The sequence below is a fragment of the Callorhinus ursinus genome, unplaced genomic scaffold, assembly GCF_003265705.2.
Source record: "Callorhinus ursinus isolate GAN/ISIS: 27379988/994484 unplaced genomic scaffold, GSC_fseal_2.0 scaffold37, whole genome shotgun sequence".
Classification (NCBI taxonomy): domain Eukaryota; kingdom Metazoa; phylum Chordata; class Mammalia; order Carnivora; family Otariidae; genus Callorhinus; species Callorhinus ursinus.
The window spans coordinates 486,690-508,446 of record NW_027397099.1 but is presented as its reverse complement, the minus strand read 5'-3'; the positions used below and the strand labels follow the sequence as shown (position 1 = coordinate 508,446).

Sequence of the window (21,757 nt, the reverse complement as noted above, 5' to 3'; positions counted from 1 at the left end):
CTAGTATCACTCGAGCTTTAAACAAGTAGTTATTCCTTGATGCTTGGTTTCCCTGCCTTAAGACAGAAGACAAGCTCCCTCCTAACTTAATTTGCTAGAATGTACTAATGTAGCTTTTCTATGTTTTAAACCAGGCACAAAGTCTTTAGGAACCATTCACAGAATGCATGTAATTCTTGGGGGGCCCTTCTTCTCTACACTTTCCTGTATGGAGAGGTTCTAAGACAATGGACTGGATGTCTGGCTAGGATTAGACCTGATTATTAGGTAAGGAAGTCAATACACTTCACTCCCATGGGCCTCAATTTGGTCAATTACTAAATGGAAAAAATAATTCCCATTCCTACATATCTTGTAGGACTACTGTAGGGCATGCACACTATTCACGCATGTTAGTATTTATATATGTTTATGTTGATACCCTGACTTCCCTCAAAAGGAGTTTAATGTACCTTATTAAGGTGAGAAAAGAAAAAAAAGGCAATATAAAATAAATTTAAAACAAGTTAAAAAACAGGAAAAGAAAATATGGTAAAGAAAGTGGGATGGAGCTAGCAGTAAGCTTGGTACACAAATGTCTACCATAAAATCTTAGATACTTGCTACAGGCAGGCCATACCTTTGGATCCAGTTTTTTAAGAGGCAACACAAAGAGGGAAAATAATCATTTACAAAATACAGTAACCATAATAAACCAAATGCTTTGGAAAAGTATAATTATTCCTGACACAGAGACCAAATAGAAAATTTTCCTTAGGATTTCTTATGAAGAAGACATTGAATAATGTAACAAAAATAGAGATGCATTTTATGGTGTTTGTACTCTATGTAAAATGTTCATCATGAATATTATTATTATTACTACTACTATAAGGGAAACAGGGATAGCTATGTCAGCTACCTGTCCGGTCTCTGTTTTTTCACTGCACCATTTTCCCAAATCAATCAGGCACTTATCCTGGAGGGCAGGATCTAGCTTAACATCCATGGCACGTTGGTGTAGGATCCTTTGAACTTCAGCTCGGCACTCCCGAGACAGCTACATAAGAGAGAATAAGCAAAATACTTTAAAAGTACCAGAACCAAGACAAAAAGACACTACATAAAGGAAATCTGTTGTCAGGAAACTAATAATGTTACAGTTGTTTGTACAAACTTTATACCCCCAATCTCGTCCAAAGTGAGGATTAAATCTTCTAGGAGGCTTCTACAAACCCATACCTCTAGGAAGGAGATCGTACATTCAACATTTTCTAATATACTGAAATGAAACAACATCCTTTTCTCAGAGTACGTGGATAAAAAGTGAACTGGATTTAAATTTTTTGTTTAGCATAACTAATGTGCTACTACTCCATGAATGTAGAGTAGAATACCAGCTCCTGTTCAGGACAGAACGTGCAGTTGGGTCAGGAACACTGAATTCAAATTTATCTAAACTCCGAACAAGCCCAAAAGCCATCTGTACCCTGGTTAAGAGTTTCTAATGGATCTTTAAAGCTAAATGAAGTTAGGGCAGCAATATTTAGTTGTCTATTTGTCATTTAGATTTTAGTAATTTAAAGAAAAAACTGGAAATGTCCCCTAACATTCTGTTGAAATACTTTGTTGAAAACGTAAAATCAGATGGAAAGCTGGTAAAGCAACTCTGTGGACACTCACTGAATGAAGTTCCCAGAAGTGCAGCAACCCTTCCCTGCCAGATACACTGCTAAAGTTTCCTATGATGGCAGAAATCAGAACAATACATAGCAAACTAATTAAAAAACAAATGGTTAACAAGAAGAAATGAAGTCAATATTGAGTGCATACCCTCCTGCCCTGTTCCTCAGTGCGGTAGGCGTGTCTATACAAGCAAGAGAACACAGCTCCAGGAGGCATAAGTTCACTGGTTTCATTCCAACCATGGGTGTGGCAAAGACGAGATGCATCTCCCTGGCACTTGCGGTATAAGACAGGGTCCAGCCTATAAGGTTAAGAGTTAAAAGATATTCCTGAACTTTGTTCTTCAGGAACAGACAGTGGTCAATCGGTACAAGTCTGGTGACCTTGGTGTAGAAGCTTTAAGTTCCACTTCAAGGAGGCCATGGTGGCTACATAAGATGCACAACATTACAGCAGACTCAGCACTAACATGCCCTGGCTGAAAGGAGACAATGAGGCCTGTAGCCATCACCAGACAGTTCACAACTCTTCACTCAATACTGTTTCTCTAAGCGTGAATGAAATTCAATTCTATCTGTTATACGAGATTCAATAAGATCAGGAAATGGCAAGATAAACAGAATCTCCCACTCAACTTGCCTTCTAGTCAAACTGTTCTTCTTTTTCCCATGCCAGGTAAAGCAGTTATATTTTTAGTTTGCTTGAATATGTTTATTAACTTAAAAAAACTTGACATTTAACTTTGAACTCTGGAGACAATGGATTAAAGCCATGAGCCTGCTGCTTCTACAGATCAGACCGATGGATGCTTAATTCTATCCACATCATAATGTCGACTTTGGGGGAGAGCTACTGAATGGAAGGAGAAAGGCTAACACTTAATGAGTACCTTTTTTTTTTTTTAAAAAAAAAGATTTTATTTATTTATTTGAGAGAGAGAGAGAAAGAGTGCACGAGAGGGGGTAGGGTCAGAGGGAGAAGCAGACTCCCCACGGAGCAGGGAGCCAGATGTGGGACTCGATCCCGGGACTCCAGGATCATGACCTGAGCCGAAGGCAGTTGCTTAACCAACTGAGCCACCCAGCCGCCCTAATGAGTACCTTTTAAGCCTGTGAAGCATTTTTTGATCATGGGTGAAGGAGTTATAGAAGAGGAAATAAGATGATTTTGATTACAGCAATAAACTCAATAAACCCTGTTATTTTGGTTTAGATGGCCTGAGAAAGTACAGAGAAATAACCACACAGTTTTCTTTAGTCCTTTCCAGAGCTAATTTGAGGGAACAGAAATAAAAATACATTGAATCTGGGGTGCCTGGGAGGCTCAGTTGGTTAAGTGTCCAACTCTTGGTTTAGGCTCAGGTCACGATCTCAGGGTCATGAGATCAAGCCCCACATTGGGCTCTGCACTCAGTGTGGAATCTGCCTGAGATTTTCTCCCTCTCCCTCTGATGCTCCCCCTGCTCGTGTGCTCTCTCTCTCAAAATAAAAATAAATAAAATCTTAAAAAAAATAAACTGAATCTTCTGAATCATCCCTTTCTAGTAAAGTATGTGAGTAATATATTCAATCGCCAGAAAACTCCAGTGGTTAGGAAGCAGCTGAGCTTCCATGCGAGCAACAGGTAACAGCCAGCTTCTCAAGTGGCCAGGTACCGGCTGCTCTGGGGGTGGAAGGCAAACTAAAACATGGAAAGGGGAGGGCAGTGAAGCCAGTCAGTTATAGTGATTCTGACTATAACAGATCCTTCGCCTATTTCACCCCACCCCCACCCCTGCTTTTGGCTAACAGTATGAGAAGAGAATTAGAGAATCAAGTTGTCACTTATTGGTAAGAGCCTCATAAGATAGAAAATTCAGTAACTTTGAATAGTTAAAGAAATAAAAACGAATTCCCATACCCAGTGCAAATCAGTAAAAATAAAAACGCACTATTATCTCTTAGAGACCTATCTGAAGATGCTTCTGCTGCCCCACAGGTGCCCAAGTTCTTTGAGGATGGATGTCTGTGGTATCAGAAACATGTGACTCTGACTTCCAAAGCTGTAGTGAATGGAGACACATGGGGCAGACCTGCAAGGGCTGCCTCAGCTTTTAGATACAATTCTGAAAGCAAGAAAGGTTCTTCAGGGGATTGGAGCGTGTCAGCCATCCCAGAACTTGAGAAAAACATATTCTTACTGATTATTTCAAACCATAGAGGAGATACTGACTAAACAGGAGAACAGGCTGAGGCTTACACTTGACTCTGGCTTCAAAATACTCACTTCCAATCTCGAGAGATGAAATACTGCAGTTCTAATAGACGGTGCTCACAATCTTCCACCATTTTCTCTGTGTATAAGTGTTCCATCAAGCACGAGAGGATCCTGGGCATAAAACAAGGATGAAATTCTAACAACGGGTTTGGAACTCTCACATCAGTAGTATTTCCCTGGTCTGCAGAAAAGGCCCTTGAGCTATTTTTGAGGGCAGTTGGGGATTTACTTCTCTGAGAATAACTCCAATTAACTTAGTCTGATAGTGACTATGCCTTCTCTCAACTTCAGGGCCACACGGCACTTGGGACTTGGCTTGCATAAGATCTGTGTGCAGTTGCTTTATTTTTAACTGTTTATTAGAAAAATTTTCCAACACATACAAAAGTACAGAATCCTAATAGCCACCTTCCCTTCCCATAGCTTTATCAACCTATGGCCAAGTTTGTTTTAATTCTACACCTCCCTTGCTGATATTTTGAAGCAAATCCCAGATACCATATCATTTTGTTCATAAAATCTTGAGCATGTTTCTCTACGAAGACATAATACCATAATCCACCAAAATAAATTACTTTTAAAAATCCTTAATGTCATGTGATATCCTATTAGTTTTCAAATTTTTTTTTGCAATTATAACTTTTTATATGTTCGTTCAAACCAGGACCCAGAAAAGGTCCACACACTGCATTTGATTGATAGTATCTTCAAATAATTTTCAGCTGTAGCAGTTCTCCCCTTCCCTCCCTCACCCCTGACCCCTAATGCTTGATGTAGTTATTTTTATATTGGTAAATATTCTTTTTTTTATTGGTAAATATTCTTAATTAGTCTTCACTGTGTTTGTCTATCTTCTCCAACTGTACAAAAAGCTTTAAAGAAGAATACCTTTTATTAATCCCCTGCCACAGCATGAACAGCAAGAGTATATGCATAGCAGCAGGATGACAAACATCAACTGCACTCATTTTATTGTTGGGTACTGCCGGCTGCGGGCTATAAAGATTTCTGCAGAATGGGAAACCTGTTCTTTACTTGCAACCTGGTTTTAAGAGCTGTTTGTGCATCATATGGAATAAAACTACTGCATGAGATTCAAATACTTTATTATAGCATTTTATAGCTTTCCTAAATCTTGGATTCAACTTCAGAGTTCATTTTGTCCATGATTACATCCTCCAACCACCACATTTGTTTTTTATTTCAACTATAATTAATGAATTTTTAATAATGATCAAGTAGCCAATGTGGCTAATGAGTCAATACACAAATAGGATGAAAGTATAGAGACAAAGTATGTGTCACTTTATCCTGAGTGTTTCTCTCTCTTGTTTTTTATTTGACCATTAAATGGAATTAATCAGTTACCTAATGTACAGGCCCATACATGCTTAGTCACAGTCATCACAAAGCTGGGTCTAGGTATCTACATCATGGATGAGGCAGAGCTGAGGTCTCAATTCCAGTATCAGTTTTAACAAAAGTTGCTATGTGTTTCTGTTTATCACAATTTTAGTTAAGATGTTCAAACCATCCAAAAGTCATTTCAAGGAATGTTCCCGATGCTACACTGCCAAATAAAATACAATATGAATCAATACCCCAAATAAGATAACCTACATTGGGTCTCCCGATCTTATGTGTTTGCAGGCTGTCTGTATTACAGATTCACAAGCTTCATTCAGAGCTCTATCAATGCGGTAATCTGCACCAGGGTCAGTCTCCTGAATCAGTGTTTGCAGCTGGATTTAAAAAAAATTAAGAAAGGAGAAAGTCACTTACACATCAGGGAAGAGCAATCTCATCTCTTCAAATAGTTACCAGGTCTGGTACATCACAGTGGACTTTGAAAAAGGTACCACAATTGTCACTGGCCAAGCCCAAGAGCTCCTGCCAAATACTTTCCAAATGGTTTCTCTGTCTTGAGTGCAAGTTCTTCTGTTTTAGCCATGGTGGGGGATTGCTTGCCTACCTGTCTGGACCATCCCTGGACATTTGCAAACCAAAAGGTCTTTACAATATAAAGCCTTTTCCTGCCTTTTCCTTCAGGTCTGCCTGATTGTTAATCAGATTGCTAAATCTGACACCGCCAAGTCGGAATTGTGTGGAGAAGGGTAAACAGAAGACATTTCCAGTTAGAAACCTATTTGGGGGGCACATGGGTGGCTCAGTCGTTAAGTGTCTGCCTTTGGCTCAGGTCATGATCCCGGGGTCCTGGGATCAAGCCCCACATCAGGCTCCCTGCTCAGTGGGAAGCCTGCTTCTCCCTCTCCCACTCCCCCTGCTTGTATTCCTGCTCTAGCTGTGTCTCTCTCTATCAGATACATAAAATATTAAAAAAAAAAAAAAAAAGAAACCTATTTGGGTCATTAAGAATCTAGAATTTGAATTTTGATGCCACTACACTGGCATTAAAACAAGCATGCTCCAAGTTATTAAAAACAGAGGAGAGATTTCATTTAACTTGAAAGAAATATCAATTACAAAAACCAAGAATACAATAACTCCCATTTTTCCTCAATTATATTTTATACAACCAAGAGGTAAACCACAGCTTGCTCGTTATATATATCCAGAAAAATACTTGTCATCATACAGTCAAAAATGAGGGTATTTTCTTTAACATTTACTTCTGCTTGGTCCATCCTCTGTCCATGGAACAAAGTCAAAGCATGAGAAGACGTGCCTCTTTTCTCCTGTCTTTGAGGAGAAAGCAGCTGGGGCACAGAAGAAAAAGCTCAAAATTAAGGATCAGAAGACCTGAGTTCTATTAATAGTTCTGGCTCTGCCAGATATCAGCTCTGAGAACATGGGCATGATTAACCTCTAGCTGCAGTTTCTTGAACTGAACAGGATTACAAGAAAGAGTAATATACAGGAGAAGGCTGTATAAATAGCAAAGCATTCTATGTATTAAAAGATCATTATTAGTACAGATGGATAGCAGATGGTGTTTTGGGGTGGGAATCTTAAATAACAGAAAGCAAATTCGGAAACTATAATCTTTCTGGTTTGGGTTTCCTTTCTTCCAAGTTAAAGAACTAGAGCCCTTTTTGTGTCACAGATTTAGCCTCTGGAGGAGAGCCTTTGCTGATCCTCATACACGTGACCTACAGTCCCACAGGGGCTCATATGAAAGCAATGATCCCATCACATACTGATCAGGGAACACACATCACAAGGAAATGAAGAAAGAAAATCCCAATTCTGTCTATCTGAAAATCAACAATCAAGAGGAGAGAAACAGAAAAGATTTCCAATGTTCTGGGATGGAAGTTATTTATACCAATTCTTGATGGCAATTTGGAGAAGCTACAAAATGCTGTGGTTAGTTGATAGATCACTACCAGTTTTAGTAATGATGCTTGCTGACAAAGACCAAAATATTTACACCTTCTTCTGAGGGAAGCTGTAAGTATCATGGGAATCCGGAACTCTCTGCAAGAGGTGTATTGGTTAAATATCTACAAGTGACCGGCAAACCTTGAGAATTCACAATGAATGCACCAGACTGCAGCTCCTAAAAGGAGACAATGAATGCCCTACAGACTCTTGTGGGCTAACAGCTCAAGGGATCATTGCCACTCTGGAATCCAGGGACAGCAGTGTAGGAAATAAACACTAAGAACACGAATTGCTACATGATTGTATATCCATTCCAGCCCCTGACTGCTCAGGAAAAACCTGGGGAAACGCTTCTGACAAACGATCAGTCTAGAGAATACACTGCACAGTCATCTTTGGCCAGAGAGAGACTGGGTCCAGAGGCGCTCAGTCATAACTGAAAAGAATTTAAGAAGTTCATGATTATGGTACAACTGGAAAAGTATGTACTGATTAAGATAAAAATTATCCACATGTTTCACAGTTTACTATTTGTTGAGAGATCACTGAGTCAAAGCATCATCAAGCACAGAACAGGGAAAATCAGAGGCCAACCACAGACAGGCATGGAAGATTACTCTGTTAAGGAAGTGAACTTTGAAAAAGAAAGAAAGAAAACTACTCAAAATAAATTATTTCAAAACATTCTTCCACTTGATTGAGGATGGATAATGTAGTGGAAGAAGACTAAGGAAAATATTCTCCCTTTGGATAATTTACTCCTTCAATATTTGTGAGCAAAGACTAAAAAAAATAAAGTGTTTATTTCCCAGTTGTCTAAACTTAATGTGGGCAAAACCATGTACTTCATTATTTGAGACTAACCTCTAGGTTTAGAACCCACTTTTCTTCTAGGCACAAAGGATGAGATGGGCGGTCCTTATTTATCTTTCAAGTTGACTCACTAGTTCTTTTTAACAAACTACATTTTAAAAAGCCCTGGAGGTAGATGCCGTGAAATAAAGTTAAGCCAATTTCTCCTCTTTTTTCTGTACACCTTGGTAAAAGTGTAGCTTCAGTAAAAAGACAGTTTTATTCATGAACACCTCCCTCTCCTTTACATGCTGCATAAAGGATGAGATGCAAATATGGGCTGTCTTGATTCATTCTTGGTCTGAGGCCCATATATATTGTCACAGAGGTTTCCTAGGATAATCACCAGCAAGGACTGTTCCTGAGGAGCTACACTGTGCCAACCAAAGCCACAGCAGATTCCAGAAGCCTTCCTTCTAGCTGGGTTTGGGATTTTGGAGAAGAGCCTGTTTATTTCTCCACTTCTTCCACCACAGGATGTAAAATTTACTGTCTATTCTGGGTCAGGGTGAGTAATAAGAGCTAAGATGAAATTTTACTCCATATCAAAATTCAATGGGAACTTTGTTTCAGACTGTAATATTGTGATTTTCTGAAATACTCAATTTTTAACAAAAATGCCAATAAAATAAAAGACCAACTGAATTGTGGTTTTCTAACTTTCACTGAGAAAAGAGCCTCAACTCCCTAATTTAGGACACAAAACCAAATGATATCTTTTGTGCATTCTAAGGGATGTATGGGGTACACTGTACAGGGTACCAATGTTGCATTTGGTACTGAGAATTGTTCAAAGGCAATAAATATGGACAATGGTAATGAAACAGATACACTGCATCTATAGTATTTTGTTAACCTTATATTATGTCCCTGATCTGTAGTTATTCAACTGTTCATGAACTCTGGAGCAAGAATAACTTTATCTTAAAAAAAAGAGAAAAAAGAAAAAAAAAAACTTTATCTTCCCAAGAAGTACACTAATTTTTTCCAAATATCTTTACAGAACTGACGGTAGAGTTTGGGGACAGAGAAACAAAGGCCCTTCCATGCATAGTTGCCCTACTGTAACAAGAAAGATGGTGTGATTTTGAAAATGACATGCTCTCTTGATCCTTCAGGTCAGGAATTCATGGTATGCTGCACATCAGTAATAAAAAGAAACTCTTAGAAAATTTCAATTCGTTACAGCTCTCTTCCAGCCTCAACTCAATCAAACCTATAGAAACAGGCAAATCCTCTTTTGGTAGAGGACGTTTTCTATTTTACCATGACCTGGTTCACCTTGGTTCTGAGTTTAGAAATTCCATCTAGCAAGTTACCTTTCCTTTAAAAACTCCAGCAGACAATGCATTTTATCTATTTCTTTAAGTACAAAGCTCTATTTATTGTTTATGAATTCAAACTTCTGCTCTGTAATAAATCCCACGTTCTTATTAAGATATGCTTGAACAATATTCTGTGTCTGGTTCTTAGTACCCAATGTTCATGTGATGTCACAAATGATCCAGATGATAAAGGAAGCTGGGACAGTGTCAGGAAGAGGTAACATTCAAAATGGCAGTAGAAAATTTTTCCTTACCGCCTGCTGGCAGTTCATTCCGAGGTTCCCTTTTTCCCCACGAACTACTTTCATTAGACAATGCAGAGTTCGCCCTTTTCGATGTAATCCAGAACAGTGGTGTTCAATCTCCCCCCGACAGCTCAGGATGATCTCAGGGCTCAAAGAAAAGTCTTCCATCAACATGCGCCGATAATCTAACATCTCCCCCTGGCACTCACTGCTCACTTGGCGCCCTAAGTTAGGATTTAAGTCACAACATTATGGATGGTGAGCATTACAATCAGATATCACCACATATAAAAGTACATGTTTTCCTTTAGAATATAATATACCAGTCATGCTATTATCTAGACTGAAAAGCTTAGAATACAGAAAGAGCTTTATCGGCATAAAATAAGTTTAAGACTTCAGAGACTAGGGTTTATCTGGACAGTGTTCTGCACTATATAGATTTTATACTACTAAACCAATAATGCAAATGCTGTGCCAATGGAAGTCTTATCAATAAGATAATTATGGGGGTAACAATGAAAGCCAAGAACAATCCCTACTGGCCTACAGAGTTAAAGCCTGTGAAAAAGACCACACTTCAAATATTCACAATAGCCTCCCTAGCTTCCTTTCTTGAGCTAAAAATGCCAAATGGGAAAACCCAATAAATTTTTTTTTTAAGATTTTATTTATTTATTTGACAGAGAGAGACACAGCGAGAGGGAACACAAGCAGGGGAAATGGGAGAGGGAGAAGCAGGCTTCCCGCCGAGCAGGGAGCCTGATGCGGGGCTCGGTCCCAGGACCCTGGGATCATGACCTGAGCCGAAGGCAGATGCTCAACAACTGAGCCACCCAGACGCCCCAAGAAGTTTTTTTAAAAAACAGCTTTACCGAGGTGTAATTAACATAAAATAGACTGTATTTTTAAAGCATACAACTGGGGAAGTTTCACATATGTGTACGTTGTTGAAACCATCACCACAATCAAGATAGTGAACATTTCCATTAACTCCAAGAGTTTCTCATGGTCCTTGAGAATCTCTCCCTCCCTCTCCACCCCAGACCCCTCCCACATCAACCTATGATCTGCTTGCTGTGACTACAGATTAGTTTACCAGTTTCCACTTTTTAGAAGTTGATATAAACAATCATACAGTATGCATTTTTTTGGTCTAACTTCTTTCACCCAGTGTAACTATTTTTAAATTCATCCATGTATCAACAATTCATTCCTTTTTATTGTCAAGTAATATGATTCCATTATGTGGATATACTACAATGTGCTTATCCCTTCAACTGTTGATGGACATTTGGGTCATTTCCAGTTTTGGGCTATTACAAATAAAGCTGTTATAAACATTCGCGTATAAGAGTTTATATGCATATATGCTTTCGTATCTCTTAGGTAAATATGGCTGGGTCATATGGTAGATGTATATTTAACTTTCAAGAAACTGGCAAACTATTTTCTAAAATGGTTGTACTATTTTAACTTCCCATCAGCAGTGTTCAATAGTCCAGTTCTTCCATATCCTTATCAACACTTAATACGGTCAGTCTTTTTAACATTATCAATCTGTGTAACTTTTCCAAATTATCTGCACATAGCCTTTGGCCGTGTATTTACAGTCTTTCTTTTCTTGTTAATTTGCAGTTTATTAACTCTTTTTTTAAAATACCCAAATTAGATGATGTTATGTATACCGTTTTACAATATTGTTTTACAAGTCAATAATCTCTACCTTTCCACTTTAGGACAATTTTATCTAATATCCAGACCATAATCAACATTCTCCAATTGTCTCCAAAATGTCCTTTGTTTGGTATTCAATCCAAGACCATGCACTGTCCCTGGGTGCTATTCCATTGCTTTCAAGCTTAGGAGTTTTTCCCACTATCCAGATATGAAAAAAAAAATTCATCAAAATTTCAGAGTTTTATTTAATGATTTTTTTCCACTTAACTTTTTAATCACTAACCAACTGTCTCTGGGCATTTCATTTTTACAGCTTATAGCCAATATTAAGAAAGACAACCTTGATCTTCTATAACAGCCCATCTTGGTTCTTTTGTCAGGGGTTGACTTTTGGACTCAAAAGTTTCTATTTAGTTTCCTAATATCATCAGTGTTATTAATAATAACAGTACTTATCACTTATTGAATGCTAAGTGCTATTCCAAATAACCTCATTCAATCATCATAATAACTCCTCACTATATATTATTTTTGTTTTATAGATAAGAAAAATGAGTTTGGGGAGAGATTAAGAAATGTAAACAATGGCCACCCAGCCAGTTAATTTGATGATACAGCAATTAATTTAAAGCCTTGTCTCTCTGACCCAAAGCTCATACGTTAAATCATTATGCTACCCTGACTCTGCTAAAAATGTTGACTATGCATTTTAAAAAATTAAAATGATTGGATTTGAGAAATATACCTTACTTAAAAAAAATGGGGCACCTGAGTGGCTCAGTCAGTTAAGTGTCTCCCTCTGGCTCAGGTTATGATCCCGGAGTCCCAGGATCGAGCCCCACCTTGGGTTTCCTGCTCAGCAGGGAGTCTCCTTCTCCCTCTGCCTCTCCCCCTGCTCCTTCTCTCTCTCACTCACTCTCTCTCTCTCAAATAAAGAAATAAAAAAACAAAACAAAACTGGAGATTGTTGAGCTAAGAGAAAGGGCCTTCAACAAGGCTTCAGGACATCAGTTCCCGGAGTTATGCTTACAAAGAAAGGTCCCCAAGTTGAAAGGCACAGGTGCGCTCAAAAGAGCAAATGCAGGAGGAAAAGAACATTTACAGGTACAAGAGGCTTTAGAATGTAAATCCAAAAAGGACTGAAAAGGGTAAAAAGAAAGGAACTCTTACCTCTATGCACAGCTGACTCCAGACACATGAGAAGGTAGGAGAGCCTGGCTTCCCGGGACCGCGGAAGGTTTTCCACGTTACACCGGTATTTCTTCAGGTCACTCTTACAGGATTTGGCCAATGAATAACTGACTTTATAATCCTGGGCAATCAGCTTTTGGCGGGTCGTCAGTGCTTCTCGACACTGAATAAGGAGTGCAACAACAGAGTTGTAAGACCACTCAGGTGGTTCTGCTGTTCACAGGGGCCTCTAAGACTAGCAGAGGCTCGTGGCCAAGTACATGTCAACAACTGCAGCAGTCACCAAAACGCCTACCTTGAAATTCGTTTAGACTCGAACACAGGTGTGTGAAACTAGTGTGGGAAGAAGTAGGGCTGAAGGGCTGGCGAAGGACTGGGGTCCTACCCTGAGCTGCTGACAGCTGCTGCGATAGCAGAGCTGCCGTCCCACGCGCACGAGTCCTTGGTGGGCTCCGGTACGGCGGCCTGACCAAGTCCTCCTCCATAATGTCCCTCAAGCCAGGTTCAGCTGACATAACACTCTGTGTTATGCTATGTTACAGCCTATAGGATTATTCAGTAGTAAATGATAGAAGCAACTGAAATGAAACATTTCTTCAGCTGCACAGGAAAGTAAATGGCAGGAGAGCATAACCAAGAATAATTTTCTTTTTAAAAGTCATAAAAGATGCTTGCATTCATCCAGGGACAGAGGACTAATAGTACTGAGAATGCTTAATGAGACAGCTGCTGAAAAATTAAATAGGTAATTACCTGGAAAGCACACTGATTTGGTTAGCCTAAGCTTCCTGAGTATGCAGGGCTGGCTTCAGTGTGACTACGCTACACAATTTTACTCCCCAAATTGATTCCCAACTGGCTTCCCAATGTCTAGATATCACAAAGCTTCATTTTCTTGGCTTAAGCAAAATATGCTTTGGTTCTCTAACTAAAAGCCAAGTGTCTTGCCTCTGAAAAGGGTAAGCTTTATCAGTCATTTATATTTTGATATGAATTTTTAAGAATATTGAGAGGATTTAAGAAAACTTTAAAGAAATGAATAAAATATTGGTTTGTTTCAAAGTAATACTTACCTTCTCACTCATGGATTCTTCAAACTTATGGTTAAAGAGGCATTTATACACTCTGCCTTCCCCAGCTTGCGTCTGTAAGATGGAACATACACATGATGATGAAGATGATGACAATTAGCTAAGTAGTTATGCTGGGCACTATCCACAATTTTACATAGAACTTTCTTTAAATTATTATAAATGTGAGCACCTTTGAACAAATGGCTCAGCCATTTATAACATTTAGTAGCCTTTGGAAGAAAACAGTGATCACAGGAAAGATGAAAAAAATCTTGCCATGATGCCTGGCTATTGTCATTTGTTCCCAGATACACCGTTACTTAGGGAACCAAGAGGAGTGTCTGTGAGTCTTTTCTTACGACTTTACGTTGGAGTCAATAAAACTCATAATCAGTGGCTCTGATGGTTAAAGTTGCTAATTCAAAACAGCAGAGGGTGGGAGTATACACAAGTTACTCTCAGTTCTTTGTTGTAAGGATGGAGATAATTCTATTTAAAGTGTTAGCAAGTCTTCTGTAAGGTCTGCAAATAGTAATCAAGGATTTAGTTTTAAAAAAGTTAGCCACCTGCTGTTTTGTTCATCTTAGCCAAAAACATAGAACATGTAATATGGCAGTTTTAGACATGGAATAGGTGTGAATAGAATTCCCTGGTAGAACAGGATTCCTGTATATAAATAACAGAGACTTCCAAGAACTAAAATTGAGAAGTGAGATAAAGTAGAAAAAATAATGTGTAGAGACTGTCAGAAGCCAACTGTTAACTAGATGTTAAATCATCGAGTCTGAACATCTAACATCATTCTGTTTTCCTAGGAACAACTCTGCCTTCCATTTCACTGCCTTATCTACATAGGAGAGTGTGCTGGTTTATTTTATTTCAGACTAGAGTATTAGAAAATACTTTAAAGGAGAAGAACAGCTTCTGAGCTGACTCACGTTTTCACAAAAACGCTCCCGGTCATCTCGGCAAGCAAAATATAAATGCCGGTCTAGATGAAAGTCATCCGAGGACAGCTCAGCCACCCGCAGAATGGCTTTCTTGCAGAGTTCAGAGACTTGAATCTTGGGATCTCTCTCTTCTGCTTCCTTCACCAGGCCCTTTTCCAAACATGATACCACCTCACCTTGTGAATGTGCATCCTAAAATAGCAAGGGTACTAATATTGTAAAACTCTCACCACAATGAGTTTTAAATAAACATCATTTGCTTAAAAAAAAAAAAAAACACAACCCTCAATTCAATATATAGTTGGCTTATTGATATTCTGCTGAGAAATTAGGTGGGAACCAACCACACTATGGAAGCTACAGAAAATGTCCTCAACGATCTTCTGTTAGAACAGAATACTTACATGCTACAAATGGAAAGAGAGATCCTGGGAGATTTAAATATAGTTTAGTTAGCACTAGAAATAGAAACCTGAATTCTTTGTTTAAATGTCAGAAAAATTTTAAGAATTTACATCAGTCCAATGCTCTGATCATGGTTCATATCAATACAGAATTAACACTGCAGAAATCTCTGTTTATTGACCTCAAAGGGTGAGAGGTATTTCCCCAATAATAATTTTAGTCATGTTAAAAAAAACCACCACCACAAAATCCATTGAGAAAAGACGTTACAGAGACACTCTTTCTTCATTTTTCTACTCCATACTGTCCACAAAGACCCCAATATGTACAATTTGTAGTGTAATACTCACTTTGACGTTTTGGATTTATCTTAATACGATTTAATGAGATTACCACCCTTTATACAAACTGAGTTTGAGAGCTTTCCTAAAACCATCCAATTATCTTTAATTGTACATTGCATCATCCCCGTGGCAACCACAAGCATTCACTCACTCAAAATATAAGAAATTTCCCCTAAATATTTCTATTCAAGAGTCCCAATCTGCTATAGTCAGAAGACATGCTTCAAAAACTTGAGAGGTAGAACTATAAATACAGCAAACCAAAGCAGCAGGAAGTACATGCTATCTCTTATTCACACACATACACACAATCTTGTTATAGTAGAATACAGTGTCTATGAAATCATCTGTACGTAATAAAAAGATTCCTGAAACCAGGCAGGGAAACATCTACTTTAAGCAAAATTTCAACAATAACAAAAATTGTATATAGTTTTTTTTCCTAAACTTTGTTGTAATGCAATTTGTTTGACAGCCCATTCATTTCTAAGTATTTCCATGAAAACGTCCATGTTCTCTCCTTTGATACCTGTGGAAAGGAGATAAGAGCTGTGGCATCTCTTGTGTAGAGGAGTAAACACAGGCCTAGAGGAGTTTATCAACTCGTCTTGGGTTGCAGAAAGTAAGGTGCCCAGCTAACAGTCCATCATTTATTTTTCTAGACCTTGGGGTTCTAGGACACTCCTAAGAATTTGTATGTGGGTGTTATTTCTCTTGAGAAGGGTTCACAGCTTTCATTAAATTTTCAAAATTTTGCTGACCCAAAAAAGATTAGGAAGAGCACTGTCCTAGCAGGTTCTCATACCTCCTCTTCTCTATCTGTACCTGAACCCTGAGCACTAGTTGTATGATGCTAAATGCATAAAAACCCGAGAGGACCATAAAGGTTTTTTGGAGGGCAATTCTGAATAAGATAAACAAACTCTGGGGCGCCTGGGTGGCTGCCTTCGGCTCAGGTCGTGATCCCAGGATCCTCGGATCGAGTCCCGCATCAGGATCCTTGCTCAGCGGGGAGCCTGCTTCTCCCTCTGCCTGCTCTGCCTGCCGCTCCCCCTGCTTGCGCTGACAAATAAATAAAATCTTAAAAAAAAAAAAAAGAATCTTAAAAAAAAAAAGTCTGTGTGACTCTGAGAGACAAGTGACAAAAAGATAAGGACAGAGGAGAGTTGACACAAACCCCGGAATTCCAGAATAAGGCTTATTTTTTTCTTCCTAATTTAATGAGTGACACTCAAGTTTGTCTAACTATGGCCCACTTAGGCAAGGCCTACCCTTTTCCATTTCCCAAAGGAAAAACAAACCTATGATAACAAACATTTCGATAGAAACATATCAGATACTTACTATTTACAGTATACAAGAGATTATTATAAACATGATGCTAGTTTATAAAACAACATCCTATACCAAAGTTTAGTAGTCCATGATAACTTACCTAGATGGCTGTTAGCAATAAGTCTTAATCATATAAAAGGGGTTGAAAATAATAATCTGATAGTCAGTTCTTGATTTAGATATAGCCTTTAGTCCTGGCATCAAAGGGTAAAGAAATGATTTCCATGTAATGAGTCTAAGTGTTTCCCCGTATACTTAGGGTCTGTAACTGTTTTAAATGTACCACCAGTAAGATTATCTACTTAGGGCTATTATATTTCCTAACGGTTCCATTTGCTTCTTCTTGGATTTAAATACAGGCAGCATCATCATGGCTTGAGATCCCCTCAGGAATCTGAGATGTAATGATAATTATAGCAATTGTAGCACCACACACTGGGGCTGGGCCATCCCGTCATCTCCATTAGATAGATGTTTTCATTCATCCTAACTTTAGATAATTTTTTCAAATAAATATATTTGAGGTAATCTTCTCAGTTTCCTCGAGTCTGAGCATTTTCAGTTCAGCCCATTTTAGTTATATAACTGAAATGTATGCAGATATTTGACAAAGAAGACTGCATGGCTAATTACTGAATAAGAATGAAAGCAAGGGAGGTAAACTACACACTAGCACACCATCTACAGGAAAATAAAATTACTTAGGTTAAAAAAGGGTAAGTTATTAATACATATGCTTGACATAGGAATAAAAAATGATCCTGTAAATGAACTTAAAATGGATTTCTACTGTGGTGAGATAAATGTCATCTTAAAACTACTAATAGTCCTGATGAGTTTTTAGCAATTTGATAGGTAATATCTTTTCTTCCCCATAAACCTTGTCCTTTTTTCTCTTTAAGAACAGAGAAAAATGACACTAATCTCAAAAAGGAAGAACTTAGTTTTCATCTCTGCTATAAACCACTCTCTAATTCAATGTTTTTTGTGTCTTCTGTGATCTTCCTCACTACATAGAGAAAAAGACTGTCCAAATTATTCAAAGTAGCTGGTTAAAAGCAGGGAATGGTAAAATTATATTTACTACCAAGTGAAAAGTCTAAAAGTAGTAACAATGTGGCACACGTCCACAATTAAGTTCCTGTATTGGATTGCACACTGTACTTTTTCTTCAGATGATGTAAATCATTTACACTTTTACATTTGAAGATTTGTCCTTTCATTTATTTAGAAAAATTTTTATTAGGGGCACCTGGGTGGCTCAGTCGGTTAAGTGACTGCCTTCGACTCAGGTCACGATCCTGGAGTCCTGGGATTGAGTCCCACAGTGGGCTCCCTGCCCTGCTTAGCAGGGAGTTTGCTTCTCCCTCTGATCCCCCCACCCCCTCATGTGCTCTCTCTCTCTCTCAAAAAAATAAATAAAATCTTTAAAAAAAAGAAAAAATTTTATTAATATAGTCTTTGTTCTCAAATTTACAAATATTAACATTTTGAAAGAAAATCAGTTTTGACACCATGACTCTTCTACATTCATACAGAGGCAGGGTACAAACAGATGAACCATTACCCCGATCCTCTGACCTTTGGAGGAAGTCAGTTCAAAGCCAGTCACAGAGGAGTCGGCAAGCTTCAGTGGCAGATTTGAAATTGACAAGCCAGAAGCTGATTCATTAATTTTTAGGATAATTTGCATATCTAAATAACTGGCCTCAGAGAAACGAACTATAGTTAGAAAAGCCAAGAAGGGGGGGGCGCCTGGGTGGCTCAGTCGGTTAAGCGGCTGCCTTCGGCTCAGGTCATGATCCTGGGGTCCTGGGATCGAGCCCCACGTCCGGCTCCCTGCTCAGTGGAGAGCCTGCTTCTCCCTCTCCCTCTGCCTGCCACTCTGCCTACTTGTGCTCTCTCTCTCTGTGTCAAATAAATAAATAAAATCTTTAAAAAAAAAAAAAAAGAAAAGCCAAGAAGGGCTAAGGACATGCCTCCCTCATTTTTAAACTTGGCTGTAGCACCGGAGTGGATTATATAGGAAGGAACATGCTTTTTGAAGAGTGCAGGCATGAATCTATCTTATTGTCCCCAAAATACAGAAAGCCCTAGGATAGGGCCTGGTATAAACAGAAGTGCACCTAACCGGGAAGTAGAGCAAAAGATAAACATGACAAAAATGTGCATTTTGATGGTCCATAGAAAGATTTTTTTTGTTGTTATTTTACAAAGCTGGGCAAACAATCCTCATCATCCGGTTCTCGGGCTCTAGTACTACTGTTTTCTGTGACTGTTTCAGGCACTAAGACTTAATGACTCAAACATGCAGTTGAAAGCAGGTTTTATACTGACAATTCAGATTGCTGCTGGGAAGCTAACCAGCAATTATCCTGGTGTCAACAGGGAAAAACTACTATAAAAAGAGGTGAATTGTAATGGTCTACTCTACAGTGTAGCCACTAATCACAAATATTTCCATATTCTGATTCCTAAAAAAATGTGTCTGGAACACTTATGTGAAGCTTTTAAAAAGAGTGAGATATGGAACTGGACATGACCTCTAACACCCTAAATAAAGTCAGAAAAGCTTCCTGAATTATTAGGGTAGCTTGAGCTTTTGTGCCATTTTTAGAGTCTGCAGGGAAGGAAGAAATCTGCCTTCTTTATTAAAACTGGCCTTTCTTTATAGCTGCCAAAAGCTCTATGCCAAGTTCACAGTGCTCTCAAGAGTGACTCAGAGGTGCCCTGTGAAAGGGCCAGAGCCCTGTGCTGGTAAGAAGGAAAGGGTATTTGGTGACAGGCAGGCAATAACCAGCCCTAAAACCGTCATCTGAGCTGGTGTGTGCAGTTCCAGCATTCCAACACCAAGCCCCCCACCCTATGTCCGTGACAGAAGCCGGCAAACCATGGGGCAATGAACAAATAGAGGACAGAGGGACAAAAAGGTTTTATTTCCCATCATATTTCCTAAAGAGCAGATTAATGAGCAGGGGCAACTAATAGCTGATGTCAGACATGTGCCTCAGACCACCGCTCCCCCAGCATCTGTTACTTCTCAGGAGTTTCTTTCATTTTGCTGAGACAACAAATTCAAAATAAACCTGGCCAAACCTCCACTGTGACCTTCTGGACAACAGACTCGTAAGAACAAAAATAAGACCACACATGATTAAGAAAGAAGTCGTCCGCTAGGTAGTTATTTTCCTTCTTGTTTTTACTAAAACTAGTTCTGAGATAAAGATATAGCAATAGATCACATTTATAGAGTACCTTTCTTCTCACAAGCCAGAATTACCTTCACATATCTTAAACTTTTCTAATATTTAAATTTCTTCTTTTATACCAGTGTGTTTACTAAGTAATTTTTTTTATAGCAGCAATAGGTATATGCAGAGAAAGGTTAGACAATTCAAGGCTCTCCTACTCCAACTACTTTGCCCACAAGACAACAAAATGCTTTGCCAGGGAACGCTATAGGTAACAAGCAACTAGTTTAGTATTTTGAAGATGACACTTCTCTTGGCTGATATTAATTCTTCTGCTTTCCCATACAGTACTGAAACACTACAAACAGATGAAATGCATTCAGGGGTCAACTAGCCTTAGATCTTGGGGCTGTCTGGACGTCCACTTTAAGGCCATCTCCAGCCCTAAATTTTTCCCATGCCAGCCATACAAAACTTTTCTTTCATCAAGTTCGTAGGACCCCTTTGTGAAGCCGGTATAAATATAGTAGATACCTTTTCTCCAAGCCGAATGCTGCCACATTTCAGAATGTTGATGTCATTTTTGCAGTCATCCATGAAGCCACAGATTAGACGGTAATCACTGAAAATGATGGCCGTCATCTTGGTGATATACTGGTGACACTGGTACTCAGTGATGTTGCCTCGGTGATCCACCAAGCAGGAAACCAAGTAACCTTTCCCAACTGGTTCATCAGCACATTCTTTAATCTGCTCCAAAGAAAGTGGCTGTTTTACACAAGTATTTTATTCTCATATCAAACAACTTTTATGAAAGAGAATGCCTGGTATTTTCTTATTGATTTTCCATCTATATTTAGAAGAAAAAGAGGAACACTTAGAAATACACTTGTTATAAAGAAAATGGTGTCAAAAAAAAAAAAAGAAAATAGTGTCATGCCTACTCAGATTGTTGCGGTGTCTAGGATATATCTGATTAATGTGTTTGGCAACAGATTTTTAAAATTTCAGCTTTATTGAAATATAATTTTAAAAAGCTTTTAACATCTACAGTTTTAGAATGGTTCTACTGAGAAGTCCCTTTATCCACGCAAAGAATGCAATGGACAGTGAGGAGATTAATCTAGGAAATAGTTCTGGAAAACAGGTGCAGAACTGAAGTCTAGTGGCATGTCCCAAGCCAAGCTACACAACAAACTATTATTGTTAGGTAAACCTAATGGCTAAAAGAAGGGAGGCGGAAAGGCATAATATTACTTCTTGACATGACATTAATATGTTCTGAATTAACTGTGGATTTGGACATGTGTTTTTGAACTTAGTAGAATCCCCAGCTTCACCACTGTGGTCTGGAACAGAAACATGTTTAAAATGATGCTCAGTGCAGTCTGGCAAGAAGTCTGAGAAGGGGAAGGCCACTGCAAATCTAACTTGGGTGGTTCAGACACATGTTCTAATGGATCAAGCACAGAGCTATTCCACATGGTTTGTGTTCTTGCAAAGTGCATCCCAAACCACACGTGTTAATGAAGCAAGCTAGCCAAAAAATGCTGAAATTCAGACATAAAAAAGTATACTTACTGGGTTGTAAGCTTGAGTTATAAAACAGGGGAGGTTGTTTAGAAAAACCCTACTGCATTTGAAAAAATTAAAAACAAACAAAAAGGGTAGTTTTGACAAGAGTAAGGGTCCCAAATGTAAATGTTTACTTTTAATATAAACAAGAAGAAAATGTTTTATTGGCTTTTTGAAACCAAGAGTGACCATTTTCTACTATCACACTACCTATCCTAAATACGTACAGAGCACAAAACAAATACATTTTCCCTTTCCAAAAGGTGCTAGGTGAAGAATATACTACACACTCATTATCCTGTAGCCCACTGAGTCTCTTCAAGTC

General features: G+C 38.6%; 1 protein-coding gene across 2 annotated transcripts in view; it reads right to left on the bottom strand.

The window, feature by feature from the left end:
- Window positions 1-21,757, bottom strand: part of GLG1 (golgi glycoprotein 1) — a 155,239-nt gene that overhangs the window by 23,191 nt on the left and 110,291 nt on the right. For both annotated transcript variants that reach the window (XM_025888890.2, XM_025888889.2), the window contains exons 4-12: window positions 20,392-20,607; window positions 14,571-14,774; window positions 13,633-13,704; window positions 12,539-12,722; window positions 9,698-9,912; window positions 5,542-5,663; window positions 3,931-4,032; window positions 1,813-1,966; window positions 902-1,039 (exon numbers count right to left, since the gene is read on the bottom strand). In XM_025888890.2, coding sequence (XP_025744675.1) covers window positions 902-1,039; window positions 1,813-1,966; window positions 3,931-4,032; window positions 5,542-5,663; window positions 9,698-9,912; window positions 12,539-12,722; window positions 13,633-13,704; window positions 14,571-14,774; window positions 20,392-20,607 — 1,407 coding nt within the window. The remainder of the gene's footprint in view (window positions 1-901; window positions 1,040-1,812; window positions 1,967-3,930; window positions 4,033-5,541; window positions 5,664-9,697; window positions 9,913-12,538; window positions 12,723-13,632; window positions 13,705-14,570; window positions 14,775-20,391; window positions 20,608-21,757) is intronic.